Source organism: Aplysia californica, unplaced genomic scaffold (genome assembly GCF_000002075.1).
Source record: "Aplysia californica isolate F4 #8 unplaced genomic scaffold, AplCal3.0 scaffold01607, whole genome shotgun sequence".
NCBI lineage: Eukaryota > Metazoa > Mollusca > Gastropoda > Aplysiida > Aplysiidae > Aplysia > Aplysia californica.
Genome location: NW_004798877.1, coordinates 38,803 through 53,327, shown reverse-complemented (window position 1 = coordinate 53,327; position 14,525 = coordinate 38,803). Strand labels below are relative to the sequence as shown.

The window sequence follows — 14,525 nt, the reverse complement described above, 5'->3', positions numbered from 1 at the left end:
CATCATCATCATCATCATCATCATCATCATCATCATCATCATCATCATCATCACCATAGAAAGTATGATCAATTTTTGTATAACAGCATGGGCCGGGGACACAAGACAACAAGATAAAGAAAAATTAAATCGACTAATATGGAAAGCATGTAAAATTTCAACATCTTCATTCCCCTACTTGGATGAATTGTACATAACAGCTTGCACTAATAAAATTAATTCCATCTTTTTAGTCAACAAACATCCCTTGTTCCCTCAAATAAACACATCAGTCAGAAGTAAAAGACCCATGCTTCTGATCTGTAACAAAGAAAGATACAGAAGGTCATTTTTACCATCATCTATCAAAATGCTTCCATCTTGACCATCTATCTTGTTTGGTGTACCTACGACCTTAGAGCATGCATCAAAATAACATTGAGTGTGTATCTAGCTTACGATTATTATTGTTTATATTGCTGCTCATTTATATTATGTATGTGATTGTAAGCCTACTTGTGTGTGCATGTGCGTGCACGTGTGTACGTGTGTGTGTGTGTGTGTGTTTGTTGTGTGTTGTATGTTGTATGTGTGCGTGTGTGTGTGTGTGTGTGCGTGTGTGTGTGTGTGTGTACTCGTGGTGGAACACCAAACCAATGTGCCAGGATCTGGACAATAAAGATGTATCTTATCTTATCTTATCTTATCATCATCATCATCATCATCATCATCATCATCATCATCATCATCATCATCATGAGCCTTCATCATGTAAGACCGGCATCTGTGATGTAATGGAAAGGGTATTCACAGTTTCCTGCAATAGGGGTGAGTTCAATTGGTCACTTTTAAGCACAAGGGGGGCTATCTCGAAAAATGCTGTTTTGAGAAAATCTAGGGAAAAGTTTTTGCCCCTTGTTCAGTTTTTTTTTAAGACAAGGAGAGTTTTCTCTATAACCAAACAAATATACACACCAATGAAACCAAACTTTAAAAGACAAGGAGAGTTTTCTCTATAACCAGACAAATATACACACCAATGAAACCAAACTTCTCCAGCAGGTAGGGCAATGTCCTCTTTTGGTGTTGATCAAGATTTCTGGAATCCCCCGAAGTCTGGGTTCGCCGGCTTGTCCTTAAAAGCGACCAATTTTGACATGGAGAAGTTATTGTATTGAGTGTTTCTGTTTTTCTGCTGGATATTGTGTCCACTCAGTCTGGGTTGGCCCTGCCAGACCGCGGGGAAGCAGCCTGCATCGTAGATGATCTAAATTGTATTGAGGGGGGCTTAAAACATTACAGTTTGTCATTCATTTGTTTGATAACTTGCGTTATCGTCTGCATTTCTGTACTTTTTTATGCTTCAGAAATCCAACCTGAATACTGGAGGATGCCTGTCTCTTGATGCGACAGTATTTGTTCTTCAAGTGAGTTCTACTTTGTCCTAGTGTAGAGAAAGCTCAAGGCTGAAGATTGTTGGTACACATGGGAATGTCGGACTGTGCCTTTTTTGCTTTTCTACTTTCTTCTTGTTTTTTTCTTTTTCTTGTTCCCTCTCTTCCTCTTCCCCTCCTCTTCCCCTCCTCCTCCTCCTCCTCCCCCTCCTCCTCCTCCCCCCTCCTCTTCCCCCTCCTCCTCCTCCTCCCCTCCCCCTCCCTATCCCCCTCCTCCTCCTCCTCCTTTTTTTCTGCTTCTTTTTCTCAAGTGCCAGATCCTTCTCCTCCTTCTTTTTCTTTTTCTTCTTTTTCTTGGAGTGCCAGATCTGAAATGGACATAGGCAATCATGGTTCGCTGCTCATTTTTCTGCTTGGACACATAGAGGCAGTGAGGGCAAAATTAGCTAACATGACACCTGGATGCAGTGAGGGCAAAATTAGCTAACATGACACCTGTAACTGGACGGTCCAAATTAGCTAACATGACACCTGTAACTGGACGGTCCAAATTAGCTAACATGACACCTGTAACTGGACGGTCCAAATTAGCTAACATGACACCTGTAACTGGACGGTCCAAATTAGCTAACATGACACCTGTAACTGGACGGTCCAAATTAGCTAACATGACACCTGTAACTGGACGGTCCAAATTAGCTAACATGACACCTGTAACTGGACGGTCCAAATTAGCTAACATGACACCTGTTACTGGAAGGTCCAAATTAGCTAACATGACACCTGTTACTGGAAGGTCCAAATTAGCTACAAGATTCCTGTTATGGAAGGTCCAAATTAGCTACAAGATTCCTATTATGGAAGGTCCAAATTAGCCTCAAGATTCCTGTTATGGAAGGTCCAAATTAGCTACAAGATTCCCGTTATGGAAGGTCCAAATTAGCTACAAGATTCCTGTTATGGAAGGTCCAAATTAGCTAACAAAACTCCTGTGCTTGTTTCCAATCTTAAGACAGAAGAGATTTTAGCAAATGATTTCCCGTCCTCCATAACTGCTCCTTGGCTAGTTCAAGGGAGGATACTGAAAACGGCTCTAGCAAATAATTACCTTCTGCTGAAAAAAACTCAATAGGTATGGTGTCACAGTCATAACACGAATGCCTAACTCTGTTTTTGTTCTTTATAGAAAACTTATAAAAACAGTGCTTCCATAAGTTGACCCAATGACATCAGCAAATGTGAATATGTTTCAATAATTGGATTTTAGTACACAAAATACAAAACTTTGCTACATTGAGAATAATTGAAAACAAGTAACACATTTTTACCATACCTACAAAAAGACCATGCGGTACTGAGAGTTCAAAACAAGTAACAGATATTTATACCGCTGTCATCATCATCATCATCATCATCATCATCATCATCATCATCATCATCATCAAGAGCCAGATCTGCGACGGACATCAGTGATCATGGTTCTCCATACATTCCTTTGCTTGGATGCTCTAGAATAAGCTACACTATAGACTAGCCTGATCTCTCCCCATTACCCGTCTGTTTAGACTCTCCTAGTAGGTTGCTCTGCTTCACCTCTGGCTCATTGGCCTTCAGTTTTGCCAGTGAGAGCTAGGTCAACTAGGTGTTATTATGTCTGTTCAACTAGTGCCCTGGAGACAGTGGACTCGTATACTGAAACTCCAATTCATGCATACACAGATGGGTCGGCAACAAATGCTACACGGAATGCTGGATACGGATCTACCATTGAATATCGAAACAACCTTGGAGAGAAGAAGCAGACCCAACAATCTGGCCCATGTGGAACATACAGCTCTATCTATGACGCAGAGAGAGTTGCCATAGTAAAGACCTTGGAGCAGATCACCCAGGACTTTCTTGAAGGCGCAGTAACACCAGGGGATGTTGTTGTCTTCTCTGACTCAATGTCTGTACTCCAAGCCGTCGAGGGAGGAGGAGACTACAGAGGTGACAGGAACATGCCGTCGAGGGAGGAGGAGACTACAGAGGTGACTGGAACATGCCGTCGAGGGAGGAGGAGACTACAGAGGTGACAGGAACATGCCATCGAGGGAGGAGGAGACTACAGAGGTAACAGGAACATGCCATCGAGGGAGGAGGAGACTACAGAGGTGACAGGAACAAGCCGTCGAGGGAGGAGGAGACTATAGAGGTGACAGGAACATGCCATCGAGGGAGGAGGAGACTACAGAGGGGACGGGAACATCCTCAGCCTTGTAAAACAGATGGGCACTTCCTATGGCGTCCGGGCCACACTGCTGTGGGTGCCTGGCCATTCTGGAGTACCAGGGAATGAGACTGCAGACCATCTATCGAAGACTGGAGCATACTGCCACAGACAGACACAGCTGCCTCTTTACAGACCTGCAGAGGGATCATCCAAGCCAAAAGCAGAGACGAGTGGCTAAACAGATGGGCCAACGCAGAAACAGGAAGATCTCTCTTTGGGTACATGAACAAACCCAACCCCAAAGACCCTTCAAATCTTTTATGTAGAGCCGATCAGACTTTGATCTTCAGAGCCCGCACAGGACACTTACACACCAACAAGCACATAAACAGAATTAACCCCATGTGGGAACCCCATTGCAGACACTGTGACTACCATGAGGAGACCGTTGAACATCTTCTCTTTATCTGTCCAAACCTGACAGTTCTTCGACGCAGGCTCCTACACACACCTACAGACTTACAAAGCCTGCTTTACTCTGGCGTTGACCAGATGACAAGGACATGTGGTTACTTGAGGGGGGGCATTGCGCTGCCAAGAGCGAAATGCTTGCAGCTAAAGGGATTTGAAGACAACAACAACAATATGTCTGTTCAAGTGTTCCACAAACTGCATTTGTCTCTTCCTGATTGTCTTTATCGGTGTCAGATAAAGAAGCAAAGCTCTTTGCCACAGCCCCATGCACCCCCTGGGGCGGTGTCACTTACTGAAGTGTCTTTAGGCCATTCCCAAAGGGGGGACATTTCTCGTTCTTATGCACAGTAGAATTGTAAATGGGCTGATTCATGTCATGCTCATAACTGTGCCTGAATTACAACAGGGAACTGCTGCTTTTTCTTTCCCAATCCTTACTGTCGTCATTTTCCTCTACTTCTTTTGTATGTTTGTCACACTCTTGTGACCCGCTATTTCCGGGGTGCCTTGATAGTCGAAGCAGACTTTGTGCTGTTGAAGCTGGAGAGGTGAGCAGAGTAAGTCAGATTCCCTGTAAGGACTTCTCTGTTGACATCCACCCCTTGGCGCTCATATGACCTTATGCAGTTGCGAGCGCTGTAAAACCCTCTACTAAAACAAACAAACAGCCCCATGCTCAAGTGGTTGGAGGGTGCCCCTCCTTGGTCTTCCTTTCTTTCCCTCTGTTGTTTCTGTCTATCTGTTTTACTTTCTTTTTTTCCCACTACTTGCTGGTTAGCCTGTTGATGTCGACCTCCTTCCTCCAACAAACAAGAAACTGGCCCACGTCACAATTACAATAATTACATATGATCTTTTTCCTTCTTTGTTTCAGGGTTTTTCCTGTATGACAGAAAGATTTGAACCTGAACTATGTGAAATGTTGTTGTCTGATCCCATGGTTACGACATCTGTGCTGGTGAGTCTGTGGAGGAGAACTAGAGGTTTTGTAGAGGAGAGAGAACTTGAGGTTTTGTAGAGGAGAGAGAACTTGAGGTTTTGTAGAGGAGAGAGAACTTGAGGTTTTGTAGAGGAGAGAGAACTTGAGGTTTTGTAGAGAACTAGAGGTTTTGTAGAGGAGAACTTGAGGTTTTGTAGAGGATAAGAATCTGAGGTTTTGTAGAGGAGAACTTGAGGTTTTGTAGAGGATAAGAATCTGAGGTTTTGTAGAGGAGAACTTGAGGTTTTGTAGAGGATAAGAATCTGAGGTTTTGTAGAGGAGAACTTGAGGTTTTGTAGAGGATAAGAATCTGAGGTTTTGTAGAGGAGAACTTGAGGTTTTGTAGAGGATAAGAATCTGAGGTTTTGTAGAGGAGAACTTGAGGTTTTGTAGAGGATAAGCATCTGAGGTTTTGTAGAGGAGAACTTGAGGTTTTGTAGAGGATAAGAATCTGAGGTTTTGTAGAGTAAAACTTGAGGTTTTGTAGAGGATAAGAATCTGAGGTTTTGTAGAGGAGAACTTGAGGTTTTGTAGAGGATAAGCATCTGAGGTTTTGTAGAGGAGAACTTGAGGTTTTGTAGAGGATAAGAATCTGAGGTTTTGTAGAGGAGAACTTGAGGTTTTGTAGAGGATAAGAATCTGAGGTTTTGTAGAGGATAAGCATCTGTGGAGAAGGAACAACTTGAAGTTTAATGGAGAAGGCGTAACAACAAATGTCTGCCAGTGGCTCATGTGGACCTGCACAAGTGGGTCAACTCCCACATTTTCTGAACCCAGCTTTTTGACTCTGATGTAAAGCAAGGTCTTCTTCTCCTCGTGCCCCTGCTAAAACTTATGGGGTAACTTACTGTGAGGTCTTCACTTTACGGTGCAGTTGATTTTAACGTACATGGCCGTTTTATCTACATAGAGTGTAGAATCATTCAATGGTGATCGTAATGTTTCTACTGACCTACTTTTTCCATCTGTAGAACTATCAAGGAGGTCTTTATCGGGCGAAAGGCCCACATGGGATCTCCGGAATTGTTCATCCTTGTCTGGGCTTGCCCCTGCCTACATTAGGTTCAGGGGTGTAGAAAACAGGAGGGAGAAGACTCAACACTCACAGCGATCGAACTCTGGACCTCTGGGTGGACAGGCAAACTCCACACCTGTTGAGCTACTGTCCCCCCATCTTTTAAAGCTGGATCAAATGTATTTAGCCGCTACTGTGGTCTTTCAGCTACACCCCTGTTCTAAGGGTTGGTAAGATCGAATACCTAGCCTTGTTAGATAAGGGCAACAAATTTCAGAGGTCCTTTGTGCAAGTTGTGCTCGTTAAAGATCCCTTTGTGGTCCTAAAATTTATAAGAGTAGGCTTTAGCCGCCACCTGGGAAAAATTCAAAATTAGTTCCAGCCAAAACTGAAAATACTTCAGTCAGTTAAAAAAACATCCGGAGTACCTTTGAACTGAGAATGTGCTTGTTTGAATGCACGGGGTCGTACTATGTTGGAAAAACAGTCACATTCACAAAAACCAGTTGCACTGCAGGTTGAAGAACCAGCAGTCGGTTACCCCTGAGATCTAGTTCTAGTAGGGGAGCACAAAGAAGAAGAAGAAGAAGAAGAAGAAGAAGAAGAAGAAGAAGAAGAAGAAGAAGGAAGAAGGAAGAAGGAAGAAGAAGAAGAAGAAGAAGAAGAAGAAACAGGCTAGCTAGGAGATGACCCATCTGTGCCTGACACCACCCACACAAAGAGCTGGGTCACGTGACGTCTTGTCTCCAAAAGGTGAATGAAGTAGAACAATTTGATCATGTGACTGTGTTTCATGATAGCTGACTCAGCTAAAACTGAATCAAATCAGAAGAAAGTCATTGGTCGGGGGGGGGGGGGGGGGGGGGGGATGGGCTGGCAGAAAATCTTTCCTCCACTGTTCTCCTGTGTGTGTTTGTCAGGGTGGATGGTTGGCGGGTGCTCTAGTTTTTTAGCTCCTTCTTTCCTATCAAACATCTATTGTCCTTATCTCTCCTTCTTTTTTAGTGTGTGTTACTCCCTTGTATCACCTCTAATCCTCGGCACTTCTATTATATGACCTAACTGTGTTGTAAGTGCTGTAAAATGCTTACTTGAACAAACATGATACTGAACAAGTTGTCTCTCAGGTTCACAAGGCCACACTGGAGTCTGTCAATCTGTTGAGAAATCTCCCGATGGACTGGATGGACCAATGTCTACAGGCCTTCGTCTGGGCACAGAGGTAGGCTCCTACGGGATCTCCCGGCTGTACATTTCCACACGTCTGTTCTTTGACCTTCTCTTGACCTACGCCCATCTCTGGTGTAGCAATGACCCTAGGCTTTCAGCCGTCGCACACAGAAAACAGGAGTTTGATTCCTAAGTCCCTATGCGCATCTCTACATGGATGGCAATCTCACATCCTCCTGCACCTAGAACGTAATCCGATCATCTTGTCTTTATCTTTCTGTCAGAGACATTGTACCTTAGTGGAAGAGTGGGTCTGTTCTTTGTGCCGCTTTTGTTCAGTGAATCAAACCTTTGTGCAAGTTAAACTTCTACTCCTGTCCTTCTTTCCCCTTGTCTTTGTCTTCCTTCCCCTTGTCTTTGTCTTCCTTCCCCGTCAAATTGCTCGGGATGTGTGGCCACATGCTTGCATGGGTTAGGAACTGTCAGCACAAACCTGCAGATAAATTGCCATGGGCTTTGGCGGTTTCTTACAGAGGTGGGCGAAGGAAAGCTTTGGCAGCACCCGGGGTATTTAAGAAGACTTTTCAGACAGCACTGATCACCCCATATACAAGGCTGCCTGTCATTATGAATTTGGCGGAATTGTTACAATCTTTATTCCGTGTGACAAAAACATGTTCTTAGTTCATAATTCCCCTGATTCTGATTTGTAAAAATGTTGGCTTCCTCAACCCAGTGCCAACGTTCACGGTGTAGAAGGGGAGAAAATGTACTAGACCTGAGCGGTGACATCACTTGGTCACATGCAGCTGTCTGACCCTCTTTGCTTTGAGACCTTGTAGTTGCTCAAGGCCACTTTGTCGTAGAATAATGTTAGACTTTAGAAGTGCCTAAGCCTGCAGTAATGTAAACATTTGGTTGTCAAGGTGTTAGAAAATACCTGCCCTTTGTGTTGTGGGGGACAGCTGAGGCCAATGAGAGAATTGAAAAAAAAAAAAGAATCATTGTTTGCATGTATTAGCTGTGGTGGGTGCGTGGCATTGTGTGTTTTGATGGACTGTCAGGATCAAAGGCTGTAACATTCTGTTGTTTGAAAGGTTTTTTTTGGTTTTTGCAAGCAGTGACTTTTCTTATGACCTCTTGTGTTGCATGTGCTGTAAAACTCTTACTTAAACTTTAAAAAAAAATTCCTCCTTTTCTTTCTTTGTTCCTCTCTAGAAACGTCTTTAATCTTCGGTACTTTTATGACCTAAATGTGTTGCAAGTGCCGTAAATCTCTTAACTAAATCTAAAACTTCCCTTTGATTGCTTCAGGACCGTGACAGGGGAGAATGTTCCGGAATGTTGCGAGAAGGTCAGCCCATATATGAAAGCTGCTGCTGTATTTGCACTGTGTCCTGACAGAAGGCAAGTCTGGAGCCCAATGTGGCCAACTGATCAGGGCGGGTGGTTGGCAGGTGCTCTGGTGTGGTTTGCTCCTTCTTTCCTATTGATCTTTTATCGTCCTGATCTCTCCTCCTTCTTTTATGTGTTTGTTACAGTCTTGTAACACCACTAATCTTTGGCATTTATATGACCTTATTGTGTTGCAAGTACCGTAAAACTCTTTTACCAAAACTAAAACGACTGATCAGGGCTATACTCCCCGGGGCAGTGCTACTGACTGAAGTGTCTTTACGCCATTCCCAAAGGGGGGGACATTAACATGTTCTTATGCACAGTAGAATTGTAAATAGGCTGATTCATCATGTCATGCTCATAACTGTGCCTGAACAACATAGGGGGAACTGCTGCTTTTTCTTTCCTCATCCTTACTATCGTCTTTTTCCTCTACTTCTTTTGTATGTTTGTCACTCTCTTGTGACCTACTATTTCCGGGGAGCCTTGATAGTCGAAGCAGACTTTGTGTTGTTGAGGCTAGAGAGGTGAGCAGAGTAAGCCTGATTCCCTGTAAGGACTTCTCTGTTGACATCCACCCCTTGGCGCTCATATGACCGTATGCAGTTGTGAGCGCCGTAAAACCTCTACTAAAACTAAACTAATGAGGGCTGGTCATGCAGCAAGCTGACACAATGAGTCGCTGGTCGTACGTGCCTGTTTCCAGATATCTGGCAAAACTTTGATTTTCTCACATCTGTGTACTTTTGACTCCACATCTTCAAGTGATTGTAACTTTTTAACCCTATCCGTACGCCCTGGGGTCATTTTGTACCCCCGGGGTTGTATTCTTCACATTTTAGAATACTTCTGGTACAAAGATCTCTTTGAAACTTTCAGTGTCTCAAAAAATCATTTTGACAAACTGCTATGCAAAGCGTACGGATCAGATTAACGAGTAAATTTCCTCTTTGAAAGTGGTGTCACAGAGCTCCCACGTCGTATGGATACAACAGTAAAACACGACGTATGAATAGGGTTAATCGAAGCGGCTAGATTGATATTGTGATCATTCAGGTGTATGGCTTGAACAGATCTTAAATTTGGTACCTATAGCGTTATACTGTCGTACTGTGACATGACTCATTATGTCTTGTTGCTATTCATTTCCTTTCCTAGCAGGGATCACCAAACTTTTTTCAAATTGGGCCGGAGAACTGAGAGAATGCCACCATTGTGTTCACTACAATACACCTGTAGGAAATTAAAGATCTGACGCACTGAACCGCGCCAGTGTGATAACCAGTGTCTGTGGTGTAGCGTTTAGGCACTTTGATGTCACACGCAGGAGGACTGAGTTCAATTTTCTAGTTGGGAGAAAGTTTTATTGAGTGTCTCTGTCTTTCTGCTGAAATTTCGTATCCTCCTCATTCTGGGTTGGCCCGGACAGGCAGGTTTAAGAGAGTGATACATTAAAAGTTACAAAGTCTATAAAAGCACAATTGATTTGCACGGTAGAGTTGAAAGAAATGATTAGATTAGATTTATCTGTCAGGTTCTTTTTCCGCCCGGTGGCGTGATAGTGGCCCAGACAGACTGACCTTGCAGGCCGGAGTTTGGTGGCGTGATAGTGGCCCAGACAGACTGACCTTGCAGGCCGGAGTTTGGTGGCGGGACAGTGGCCCAGACAGACTGACCTTGCAGGCCGGAGTTTGGTGGCGGGACAGTGGCCCAGACAGACTGACCTTGCAGGCCGGAGTTTGGTGGCGGGACAGTGGCCCAGACAGACTGACCTTGCAGGCCGGAGTTTGTTGGCGGGACAGTGGCCCAGACAGACTGACCTTGCAGGCCGGAGTTTGGTGGCGGGACAGTGGCCCAGACAGACTGACCTTGCAGGCCGGAGTTTGTTGGCGGGACAGTGGCCCAGACAGACTGACCTTGCAGGCCGGAGTTTGTTGGCGGGACAGTGGCCCAGACAGACTGACCTTGCAGGCCGGAGTTTGGTGCCCCCGGCTTTTTTTGTGAAAAAATGTGAAGTTTTCAATGCACCTGGTTCTGCTCAGGTGTTTGAGTCTGGAATTGTTTGGTAAAATACTACACTGGGAATCAAATGGGCTTCTCTTTACTCAACTGAAAATGAAGGAAGGATTTTTTAAATTCTGGAGACAGTTTTCCTCACTCACTGTCCTCTAAGAGAACGTTAATGGGTGTTTAGAGGGCGTCACTAGATCAAATATCTTTTTCTGTCTGACTGTCTGTGTGTCTGTCTCTCAGTCTGTTTGTTTGTTAGTTTGCTTGCCTGTCTGTCTGTCTGTCTGTTTGTCTATCTGTCTGTCTGTCTGTCTGTCTGTCTGTCTGTCTGTCTGTCTGTCTGTCTGTCTTGTTCCCACAACTCAGTAGCATTATTACTTTTATCTTTGACTGCTGACTCAATAACAATGAGACATAACTTGCTCCCCCCCTCCCCCCACACACACACACACATGTGTGCAGTCAGCGGACACTTGACCCCACATGGCCACCTCAGGCTGACTAATCCTCCATGTTTCCCTTCTCCAGGTCTGATGAGAAACTTGTCCCAAATCTCCAGGCTCTGGACCCACAGGTAACTGAGTTGGTCTTTGTATAGTGGGTGGTTGGAGGGATGCCACAGACACTGGTTGGCAGGTGCTCTGGTGTGGTTTGCTCCTTCTTTCCCATCAAGCATCTATCGTCTTTACCTCCCCTCCTTCTTTTTTGTGTTTGTTACTCTCTTGTAACACCTCTTATCTTCGGCACTCATATCATGACCTTATTGTGTTGCAAGTGCTGTAACACGCCTGCTATGACTAGCAGCCACTGGTAGGTCCTTCTGTTGGTTCCCACTGCTGGCTTTGTCTGTTTGTCTTTTTCTGAGCACTAGCTGACCATTACGTCTTCACACAGACAAACATATGTGAGGCAGCGTGGTGGAATCAGGGTCTCATCAATATTTGGGCATGTAGAGATATTGGTATCATCTTAAAGCTTGATCACTTGTCTTTATTTGGATGAAAATAATATCCCTTTATCTTGAATAGAGGTCGAAATATTTGCAAATGAAGGAGGTGGGGGTCACCTGTTTTCAGAGGTAAAATTAGAGAGAAAATGGCCACCAAAGATTAGTTATTTCCTTCGCTTAAAAGTCCGTGGTAACTGAAAATTTACTTTTTTTGTGTATTTAATCAATGTTTTTCAGAAACATCCACACAGAAATGAGTTCTTTAATGGGCATGAAAGGTGTTGAGCCAAAAAACAAAAATTTGATAAAAATTCACAAACCTGCGGATAAATGCAAGTTTCTTCACTTTGATTATTTTGACGAGAGTCTGATTCCACCACGCTGCCTTACATATACAGTCGAACGTGCCCTGACGGCCGCCTCTATAAGACGGCCACCTGTACAAACGGCCACTTTCCATTTCCCCCTTGCATTTTTTCTATATAATTTAACTGTGTAAAACGGGCACCTGTCCAACACGGCCGCGGCCACCATATTTTAACACACAACCCCTATCACACTAAGCAATAACACCTGTCTTAGACGGCCACCTTAGTGACTCCATTACGTTTTGTCGTAAATTAAGCATTGGCCCCTGGCGTTCTGTGGGAGCCGTCATAATCTAATCACCTGTCGTTGATGTTTGGTAGTCCCTCCAACCGATCATGTTGGGTAGGCCCCTCCCTCTGTTGACCAATAGGTAACAAATTTTCAGCTGCTGGTGAGGGAAGCGTGTGATCCCTCATAACCCATAAGCCCCGCACAGAACTCATACACAAATCGTAAGTGAGATGAGTGGTCACTGTTTACCCAGTCTGTAACAAAGTAACAATGGACGTCAATATGAACTTGTGACAGAAGCGTCGCTCGTTCTCTGAGTGGTGGCAACCCATGTGTTTGTTTTACTGTAGCTCTCGGTCCTCCTTGTCTGACACATTTCGTTTTATTGTCACCCTTGCACAAAATCAGCAACAAAATACAAATAACAAACAAAATACAAACCACCAACAACAACAACAACAACAACAACAACAACAACAACAACAACAACAACAACAATGATGCGGCTACTTTCGATTGGGAATGGGGTTTGTTTTCTTCATCTTGATCAGTCCTGCCTAAGACGGCCACCTGTCTTATACGGCCACCTGTCTTATGCGGCCACCTGTCTTATACGGCCACCTGTCTTATGCGGCCACTTTTCTCCTTGACAATGGGTGGCCGCCTTACACAGGTTTGACTGTATGTGAGGCAGTGTGGTGAAATCAAGCGCTCAGCAATACAATGGAAATTTTATGAAATTTTAGTGTTTCGGCTCAACACCTTTTATGCCCATAAAAAATTCATTTCAGTGTGGATTTTTACTTAAAAACGTTGATCAAATGCATAAAAGATGTACATTTTCAGTTTTCAAGGATTCTCAAGCTAAGGAAATAACTTTGGCGCCCATTTTCTGGCTACTTTTACCTGTGAAACCAGACAACCCCACCTCCTTCTATCACAAATATCTCCACTTGTATACAAGATAAATGGGTGTTATTTTCTTCAAAAGAAAGGCAAATGGACAAGCTTTAAGATAAGACCAATAACTCCGTATGCCAAAAAAGTGAGGAGCTCCTGATTCCACCGCGTCGGGATACATAAAAATATCGGATATCTTTCTGTTTTGGCAGCAGGCTGCAGGGGTTTATTGCTTCCCGCAGGTTTGTCCGACATATATGCTTCCTAGAGACGGTGTTCAATATCATTCTTTAGGGATTCATATCTACACTTTTGAGCAGATCTTTCGAGAGAGGGTCGTGTGTATCCAAATGGAGCTTTTCCTCTTGTTTTAGGTTTTGGACTTTGTCTTGGAGCTCACAATGTGCCGCATCACGTGGAACGTTGACAGCTGTTCCCTGCAGGTGGGTACAACTACAGTGGGTGTCGCATTCAACGAGGTCACATTTAACGAGAAGTCGACTCCAACGAGGACAACAAGCCAGTCCCGGCAACCTCGTTGAATGCGACACTCTCTGTACTCAGTGATACTGCTGGTCGCACATGGGCCCGCTCCAGAACTTTCTGAGACACCATTTTTGTACTGTGTTGTAGAGCAGGGTCAGTACGTTGTGTCAAGAAATGGCTGCCGTGTGGCATGAAATAGCAACGAATAGAGATGCTTGAACCGTGGACCTGAAATCTGAGTTGAAGCAGATTTTGATAGTTTGATTAAAACAGTTGGAACCTCTCCTGTGAAATGCTCCGTGGGAGATGTCTCCTTTGTGTCGGACACAAAAGGTCAGCTGTGCATGCCCTCAACCTACGACTGTGTCAACTGGTGTCACTGTTTTGCATGTTTCCCATAACCACTTTTGTCTCTCTAAATCTTTGGTCCCTTATACGGAAAAACGTGGGTGGTTGGCGGGTGCTCTGGTGTGGTTTGCTTCTTCTTTACCATCTGTCGTCCTTATCTCCCCTCCATCCTTGTTGTGTTTGTTACTCCCTTGTAACACCTCTAATCTTCGACACTTCTATGACTTTATTGTGTTGCAAGTGCAGTAAAACTCTTACTAAAACAACAACAAAAAATACTGGAAAACATAATAATTATGCTTACTTACATATATATTACCGTACCGGTATTACTTTTTGTTGGTTCCGTTTCTAGAGATGTTGCTGTGCTTCTTGACCCAGACATATATTCCCTTACTTCTTTTTCCTCTCCAAATGTTTGGTACCATTTAGTGATCTAGAGCAATTGTACTTACGCCTAGTTACTTGGATGGGTTTTCTTACTTCTTTTTCCTCTCCAAATGTTTGGTACCATTTAGTGATCTAGAGCAATTGTACTTACGCCTAGTTACTTGGATGGGTTTTCTTACTTCTTTTTCCTCTCCAAATGTTTGGTACCATTTAGTGATCTA

The 14,525-nt window shown here is 43.9% G+C and overlaps 1 protein-coding gene across 1 annotated transcript in view; it reads left to right on the top strand.

Moving 5' to 3' along the window:
* The window catches only part of LOC101848095, a gene marked incomplete at its 5' end in the record, with an annotated part of 28,623 nt that overhangs the window by 3,681 nt on the left and 10,417 nt on the right, over positions 1-14,525 (top strand). Inside the window, 6 exon segments of the mRNA XM_013090869.2 lie at positions 1,347-1,406; positions 4,934-5,017; positions 7,181-7,275; positions 8,538-8,630; positions 11,160-11,205; positions 13,455-13,523. Coding sequence (XP_012946323.2) covers positions 1,347-1,406; positions 4,934-5,017; positions 7,181-7,275; positions 8,538-8,630; positions 11,160-11,205; positions 13,455-13,523 — 447 coding nt within the window.